General features: G+C 41.7%; 1 protein-coding gene across 3 annotated transcripts in view; it reads left to right on the plus strand.

Annotated features, from left to right (window-relative positions):
• The window catches only part of ANKRA2 (ankyrin repeat family A member 2), a 12,563-nt gene extending 8,568 nt beyond the window's left edge, over positions 1-3,995 (plus strand). For 2 of the 3 annotated variants that reach the window (XM_072138673.1, XM_072138665.1), the window contains exons 8-9: positions 762-842; positions 1,733-3,995. In XM_072138673.1, coding sequence (XP_071994774.1) covers positions 762-842; positions 1,733-1,788 — 137 coding nt within the window. In that variant the 3' untranslated portion in view covers positions 1,789-3,995. Of the gene's footprint in view, positions 1-761; positions 843-1,205; positions 1,484-1,732 lie in introns of those variants that run through there. The other variant, XM_072138679.1, reaches the window with a different exon arrangement.
• Positions 3,996-9,308: the final 5,313 nt, after the last annotated feature.

A 9,308-nucleotide genomic window follows, 5' to 3' on the forward strand; every position in this document is an offset into this window, starting at 1 on the left:
GAACAGGGGTTCTATTTTCACTAATGAGTGGAGCAGCAGGACACTCCAGCACTCCAATAGCCAGATGCTCTCATTCTCTGTATTGCTGGAGGTCCAATTCTCGTGATCGGGGTCCCAGCAGTCGGTCCTCACCGATCATCTTGTTATCCTCTATACTGTGGATCTGGGATAACTTGCAAAGTTGGTACAACTCCTTTTAAAGGGGCATCCTTATTTCTGCATAGAGAACTCCATTCCTCCCCCATCCTCGCTGTTGCCTGGATCTGACAAACCCTTGAAACGCATAATCCACCACTTGTTGAATAAACTATTGCTTGACTTCATAGATGTTTTGATGTCTTCTCCCCTCTTGGTGCCTATTGTTTGATTTTTTTATTCTATTTATTTAATTATTTCAGCAATACCTGATACATGTATCTCCCACCTTTGATACCCAAATCCATCAGAAGAACTGCCTGGCAGGAAGGTAGAATCAAGGTGACACACTTGTGCTCCACTCTCTATTCATATGTGTAGGAGAGACAAAAGTAGCAGAGCTGGCATCCTTGTCTATTCTCCTGCACTCATACAATATGAATGGAGAGCAGAGCACATGTACAGACACCTCTCCATCCTGCCCGGCAGAGGACCCCGGTATTTATAACATGTCATAAATACTTGAGATGGAAATATATCCAGGTAATTGGATGCATTGCAACATATTTTTCATATGGGTAGAGACCTGATTTATGATTAAATTAATAATGTGCTATGATTGGCAGAGAACGGGGCAGATCCGACCATTGAGACGGACTCTGGATACAACTCCATGGACCTGTCTGTAGCTCTGGGCCACAGGAGTGGTAAGTTTTGTATTGACAGCAAACAACCCTCTGGGTCTAGGTCCAGATCTATTCAGCTTGTGTACATAGAGGTGATTGTATAATGCCCTACATAAACGGCATCATGCTCCTTACTGTCAGTATCTGGTTAACCTGTCAACATTGCGAAAATGCCATGACGTCACTGAGTCAATAGAAAGCCATGCTGCAAATATTGGTTGAGGACAAGTCCTTACTATATAATAGATGATTTATGGTTGAATTCCCATAGATGGGCGGCTACATAATGTCTGTAAACACTTTATTATGTGAGGTTGCTTTTTTTGCCTAATAGCCAAATACCTAATGGCAAAAGCCACCTTCATCCGGTAATTTCCTATTCAGACTCAAGAACTTCTTGTCATAAGATGGAGCAGCCACTTCTCCAGTGATCTCAGTATGACCATGAATATCCTGGACACTCACTTATGTATCAGCCCAACAATCACTGGGGGTGGCACTTGCTCCTCCAGCACCAACAAACACGTAAATATACATATCCCTGTCTATTAAAGGAAATCTACCATCAAAATCCATCATGATAAACCAGGGACACTTACTTATAGATCCAGAGACTGTAGTAATCTTCTTATATTTGTTATCCATGGCCTCCTTCCTTCTAAAATCAACCTTTTTAAAATTATGCTAATGAGCAAGAAGGGCTCTGGGTCACGGGAAAGTATCTCCTGTCTATAGAGAGATGATGACCCTAGATTTTGGGGTATAATGATATAATCACTGGGACCTATCCAACCATTGGGACTTCTACCTACAACAAATACGAGGGGCCCAGCAGCATTTTTCCGTAATATATGTATATAATGTTTGAGATGCTTTACTTACCTACTACTTGCCTGTTCTTATTGTTTCAGTTCAACAAGTCATTGAGAATCACCTTCTGCAGCTTCTACAAAGTATAAAAGAATAATGGAAACTTTTATATGACAAGAAGTTGTGTTTCGTTTTTTTGTGCACTATTGGACATGACATCATATCACGTCTCCATGCGTTTTCCCCTCTGAACTAGATTGGTGGGGGAACACGGCGCCCCTGTATCACTGAGACTTCTAGCTGGGTGTGATTATGGAGGAATATTATACACGTCTACCTTGTTTTATGTCATGGCCGTCCATGTTTGGATGTATAATTTCTTGTTATTTTTGTCCTTTTATACATATTCGGGCCGTGATTATGGAATATCTTTAAACAGATCCTGCAGGTTGCTGTGTGATAACGCAACAACTATGGCGAATGATAGCGGTAGGTGGCCCTGGTGAGATGAGGGATTGGTGTTACGTAAGTGATCATTAAGCTGACAGTCAGGTCACTTGGCCATAGTCTATCACATGCAGGTAAATGACCACGTCACATTATAATAGACCAGTGCTGTAAAAGATGCAAAACACGTGGTGCTCCTTAATGATTGGCTGATTTTAGATGGGATCGGCACAAGCCCCTCCTTGTTCCAATTTTAAAATGCAATGATAACTAAATGTATAACTAAATGTATAACCACACCCTATGGGTAAAGACACACATGGCGTTTTTAGGCTGTTTTTGGGCTGTTTTTAGTTAGTGCGTTTTCAGATTGTTAAAAACGCATGCGTTAAAAAACGCATCCGTTTTTTAAAAACGCATCCGTTTTTTGAAAATGCATGCGCTTTCAAAAAACGGATGCGTTTTTTCACGCATGCGTTTTTAACGATCTGAAAACGCACTTAGTAAAAACGGCCCAAAAACAGCCCAAAAACGCCATGTGTGTCTTCACCCTATGACTTAGAAGACACAGACCTATTAATAGAGAGTGGCAGGGGGTCCGAGAACGCAGGAGTAGGGGGTAAGTAAGTAATTCAGACTCTTGACAATAGATGTCACTGCAAAGGGAATCAGGCAATTTTTTATTAACTCAGTACACTCTGCTCCCAGCAGCTGATCAGTGTAGGGAGCGAGATAGATCCTCATACACTATCGAGGTGATGACGTATCCTAAGGATAGACCATTACTTGTCCAATACTCACTGTTATTGATAGATCTCAGTATGACCATGTATATGCTGGACACTCACCTATGTAACCCTCTATTAGTATCAGCTGAATGTTACCCAATCTAATAATCACAGGGGGCACTCACATCAGCTGACCAGTTCAAGGTTTAGATCAGCCGTCACTGATGACCTATTGCAAGAGTAGGTCCATCTCGGACAACCCCTTTAAATGCATGTATACGGTTATGTGAAAGGGATTGGCAGGAGGTTGATTGCTTCTTTCTTCCACAGCTCCACACCTCCCCATGGTTTGTGCCAGTATGGCAGCTCAGCTGTATAAAGATGAATGGAGCTTAGTTGTAATACTTAAAGGGACATCTACCACCAGGATGAAAGACCCACTTCGTCACTGCTGAGGTCACAGTTGTGGATTGTCCCGTGTGTTCCTGTATATTAGTGGGGTGACCTTCATTTCCCCATCCCTCTTCTCAGATTAGGGAGATATGACATAGTAATAAGAGGTAAGCCTGGAGCCACATCTCTGATAGACCCAGCTAGTCGTTCTCTTACATAGTTTCATAGTTTATACGGTTGAAAAAAACACACATGTCCATCAAGTTCAACCAAGGAAGGGAAGGGATTGCATGAGGAAGGGATTACATGGACACCCATTTCTTGTTACACCTTCACTACATTGAGCCTTTCATTTTATTCTGTATCCTGGAAATATAGTAGCAATACGCTAAATATCCTGAACTTTCCAGTCATTAGATCCGTTTACAAGTGACAACCTGTCCTCCTTACCCCATGAACGACACGTTTTATATCGCTTACTGTCCTTGAAATATTGTATTTATTTTAATTTTGCACTATGTTAAATTATGTATTTATGGATCTTAGAAAAATGCACTTTTAATAGTCGTCCGATAGATAACAAGCTGAACCTTCTGAATGATTAAGTATGTAGTATTGTATTGTGTAATATGGAAATTTCCCGTGCTCTCTCCGGCCTTGTGTCGCTTTGTGTACGTCCATGTGGATTCAAATGTATATATGACTGCTGTACCCTAGTGTGTATGACATGTGGTGCATATGTGTATCTTACAGATGGTTATGTCCATATAAAAGATCTTTCTTTTTTTTTCTTGAATGTTTGTTATTTATTTCCAGTTTTCCTATTGTGTTTCTCTGAAAATAAGCATTTAATATGTGACTGATGTTTGCAAGTTTTCAAACCTACAAAGAACAGAGAGGTCTGTAATTTTGTATTTGTATTTATAATTCAACTGTGAGAGAAAGAATCTTTAACCTGTTGACTCGAGTATAAGCCTAGAGTGGGAAATGTATTGGTCACAGCCTCCAGTCAGTATATAGCTGACCAGCCCCCTTCTCCCCCGCAGTATATAGTTGGCCAGCTCCCTGCCCCAGTATATAGCCTGCCAGCCCATGCCCCCCAGTATATAGCCTGCCAGCCCATGCCCCCCAGTATATAGCCTGCCAGCCCATGCCCTTCAGTATATAGCCTGCCAGCCCATGCCCCCCAGTATATAGCCTGCCAGCCCATGCCTCCCAGTATATTGCCTGCCTGCCTCTGCCCCAAATATGCCAAGCCTATAAAAAAAATAATAATAATAACACTGTACTGTCCTTTCGACGCCCCCCCCCAGGTTCTCTTCTTCCTTTTGGGGGCTACGGCTGCGTCTTCGCGCGAAGCCAGCACACATACTATGACCGCCACTTGTGTGGGTGCCAGCATTGCGCAGGGACCCGAAGACAGAGCACCAAAAGCAAGAAGAGGACCTGCGTGGGGCGTCGGAAACTCGTCCTATACTGAAGTGTATATGAAAAAACACTTTCATATGTAATATATATATATATATTTGTATATTAAAAAAACAGAACTTTATATTTACAGAAATCTTTAGTTACAGAGGTCAGACGTTTCCTGCAGTTCTTGAGGTTTGCACACACTGCAGCAGGGATTTTGGCCTAGTCCTCCAAACTAAGCTTCACTAGGTCTTTCAAGTTTCCGGGCTGTCACTGGGAAACATTGAATTTCAGCTTCTTCCAAAGACTTTTAATTAGGTTCAGGTCTGGAGACTGGCTAGACTGCTGTAGGACCTTGAAATGCTTCATATGGAGACCCTCCTTAGTTGCCCTGGCTGTCTGTTTTGGGTCATTGTCATACTGGAAAACCCAACCACAACCCAACTTTAAAGAGAACCCATCATGCAAAATAACCCCCAAAACTAAATATATTTTCATAAACTGCCATTAGAGAGCATTGCCTCTATCCCTTCATTGTCCCTCTACATGCCTGTAAACCTAAGCAATGAGGTCCTAAAGCTGTATGCAAATGACCTGTGAAATGTCCAATGAGTCATTAACATATTCAAGCTGTCCGGCTTATTCATGAGTGGGAGGTACAGCCACACCCCTAGTGCTTGACTGACAGCCGCTCCATGTAATGGCTGCTCCATGTGCTGGTGGCCACGCCCCCTGCAGCCTGTGTGTTTAGCAGAGATACAGCAGCTCCAGGCAGCCATGTTACAGCAGAACATGTCAGGTACTTGTGTAGCTGATGTTTGTGTCTCTCACCTGTATATTAGGAGGATGCAGCATGTCAGCAGATGCAGCACACACACCAGCAATGCTTTACTATACATTACACACCGACATGAGCAGGGGGAGGAGAGGGGAGGCGTAACAGGGGTGACATCACTGCCTCTGACCATGTGACCAGCCTCATTTACATAATAAAGACATTATGATTTTATAATCATTAATGTATGTAATAACTAGATAAAGGCTGGGAAGGGATCCTTGTGAGCTGCTCCAACAGGTAGAGGTGACAGGACAAGTGACACAGACCTGATGACAGGTGTCCTTTAATGTTCTTAGTGACTGAAGGAGGTTTTTGGCCTAAATTTTGCAATACATGACTCCATTCTCTCCATTACAGTGCAGTCACCCGGTCCCCTTTTTAGAAAAGCCCACCAAAGATGTTTCCACCCTCATGCCTTATCTTTGGGATGTTTCTTCTTTGGGTTCTAATCCTTCTTCCTCCACACACCGCAAGTGGTATACCTTTACATATTACATACCTCCCATTCTCTGGGATCAAATACTTATTTCTCCCGCTGTATACCAGGTACCTCTGAAATCTACTATTGGACCGGGAAAAAGGATGAGTATGGTGTTATGAAGGTTAGAGATGAGATGAAGTTCTGCACGGTGCTGTGGGTGACGACTAGCATGGAGGCGTTGATAGAATGGATGGAATATTACTGTGTAGCTTAAAGGGGTATTCTGGGAATATGAACGTCTGACACAAAAACCCATGATGATATAAATAAATGAATACAACAATACTCAATGTCATTAGTCACAAAACGGAGCTTAAATAGTTTGATTTTATGATTTCCAAAATGTATGGTCTCTCTAAAGTAGGTGAAGTTATCACTAAGATGGCCGCCACTGGAAACTACAAGTCCCATGATCCTTTAGTAACTCAGTAACTCCTCCTACCTCTTATTCTCTTCTCCCAGTGATGATATAACAGACTTTCCTGCTCTATTACTATAGTAATGATGTGTAACTGCCATCCCTGTACATCACCACAACACTGGCCATACTGGATGCACTGCAACCAACCGACTACAGCCAAACGTAGTGGTGATCACATGACCTGCCCAGGCTGCTGCAGGACATGTGATGTGGACATGTGACCAGCGGCCATCTTCTGTCCTGTCTCTGCTCTGCAACGGACCGCGCGGAGGAAATTAACAGACTGATTAAAGGGCCTGTAGCATTTTAATTCTCCATCACAGTGTATGTAATCAGCATTTTCTGCTAAGGGGAGCAAAATTTTAAATAACAACTAATTACACATTAGCTTATATTTTGAGTGCCCATTTGTGTATGAATTATGCTGATTCCTGGAATACCCCTTTAATAAAATGTTCCTTATCCCCATGGAAAGCGGAAGAAACATCCCATACAAATCAACGCATTGATCATTCTGCTGCTTTGCTGTAACCACATAAAGGATATTAAATCTACACTACACGGCCTATGATTTTGTGCAGAAAAGAAATCCTGTTGAAGCGTCTTATATTCTAGATGTTCCTCCACTAGAAAAGAGGATGCAATAGACACTTAGACGCCCGGATCACGTGTAGGAACACTCCACTTGTATCATTCCTCACGTCTGTAGTTGGTCACTGAAGCATTGATAAGTACTTACAACAACAGTAACCTAACACACCAAACAAAGCCCAATAAGGTGGTAACCCTCAATAGCGGGGTTTGTACAGGTGTGCTCATTTTATTCGGGATGTGCAATAAACCTTAACCGAAATCCCATTCACACCCTGGTGTGGCATTATCCTCTGCGGGTGGATGAGATTGTTTGTTCTGATCATCGGTTCTAGTCTCTTGGTGATGCGGTTGCTAATAAACTTTAGTATAATGTGTATTTGTTAGTTCTTAGTAATTTTATTACTTCCTCCGCCTGGGAGGCACGATCACTTAGCATGCTGTTTATTCTCAGAATTGATACATTATGTATAGATAATAATTTTATAAGGGAACCTGACAGCAGAATTTGGCATATTAAAGCACTTCTAGTGCATTGTCCTAACACCTTCCAGATCACGTTTCTTTCATGACCCACCATGGGTCATGAACCTACTTTAAAGTGAAATGTAAATTGGGTGGAGCGTTTAGCACTGAAGTCCAGCTCTCCCCACCTCAAATCACTCTGACATCTCACTGACATGTCACTGACATAATATACCAGATTTCAGGAGGGCCACTTAGCGATATCTCTGGATTCAGAAATGTCAATTACAGTGAAGGGGGCAATCTTAGGTCAAGGGAGCTTGACTTCAGTACTAAATTCTCCACCTCTGTGTTGTTATACAACTAGTTTACATCTTCATGGTTGATTTTATGAATGATATCACCAGACTGGTTCATAATATTTCCTCCCACACTCCAAAACATCCTGGTAGGTTGATTAGATTGTGAGCCCCCTTGGGCACAGGGACTTATTTGACAAGTTCTGTGCAGCGCTGCGTAATCTGTGTGCGTTATATAAATAAAGGAATTATTATTATTATAATAGAGACATGACCTGGAAGGTTTTAAGCTGCTTGATTACATACGATAGGTGGTATGTTAGATCAATTTCTGCTGACAGGTTCCCTGAGTTATTCCTCAATTACGGAAGATGAACGTCAAAGTGAGAAAAAGGTTCTAAAATGTTAATCAGATACGTAAACAGTGCAGGACCTTGCAGAGCTACTTTTTTAGGATTCTTACCCCAAGTTATGGGTCTTACATGTTGCTATAAAGAAGCCATTATTAAGGAAAGGAAACTTTGCTCTGGATAAGAAAGCTCTGATATGGAGTACAGACCTCTCTCTAAACTAAAACTACAAGGTGTTGAGATGTTTGGCAGCAACAGAAGGTGCAGTATTCTGCCATAACAATGCAGAACTCCTTGAGGGAGATACAGGACAATATTCAAAGATGTACAGTGGGTACAGAAAGTATTGAGGCCCCTTTAAATGTTTCACTCTTCATTTCATTGCAGCCACTTTGTAAGATCAAAAAAGTTCTTCTTTTGCTCATTAATGTACACTCTGCACCCCATATTGACAGAAAAATATTAAGATTTCTGCTAATTTATTAAACAAGAAAAAATTAAATCTCACACGGTAATAAGTATTCAGAACCTTTGCTGTGACACTCTCATATCTAACTCACTTGCTGTTCATTTTTTCTGATCTTCCTTGAGATGGTTCTACTCCTTCATTGGAGTGCAGCTGTGTTTAATTAAACTGATTGCACTTGATAACTTAAGGCACTCACCTGTGTATAGACCTAGCAGCTCACAGTGCATATGAGAATCATGAGGTCTAAGGAACTGCCCAAGGATTGGCAAAGAGATCATGGGAGAAGAAACCGATGAAAAAACCTGGAGAGGTCTGGAAATCCTAATTGCATCTCAATGGACTGACAATAGTTGAATGCTGACATGTTGCTTTCCACTAACCACCTAATCCACCCCCCTTGCTCATGTGAGAGGGGTGTGGCTAAACCTGAATCAAGGTGGAAAGTTGGGGACATATTTCCTTATTATGTCATATCCTCTCCTATGCCCACCACATTTCCAAGCATAAATTAACAAATCCAACAATATAAAACACGGTTGTGAAATGTTCGCCCAATGATGTAATAGCTTTTTTCTTGGCTCCCCCAACTCCGAAATCCTGGGTGCTCTACACCCCACAGTAAAAATCACAATGGGGGGGCATTTGCCCTATATAGGTGTTAATTATCTAATAAGGCAAAGGTGACATCCTCTGGAAAAGAAGGTGCCTCCTAACTCATCATTTATTACATCTCCCAACCATCAACATATATAAATTATTTATTGATATACTGTACCCATTCA

Source organism: Engystomops pustulosus, chromosome 1, assembly GCF_040894005.1.
Source record: "Engystomops pustulosus chromosome 1, aEngPut4.maternal, whole genome shotgun sequence".
Lineage (NCBI taxonomy): Eukaryota > Metazoa > Chordata > Amphibia > Anura > Leptodactylidae > Engystomops > Engystomops pustulosus.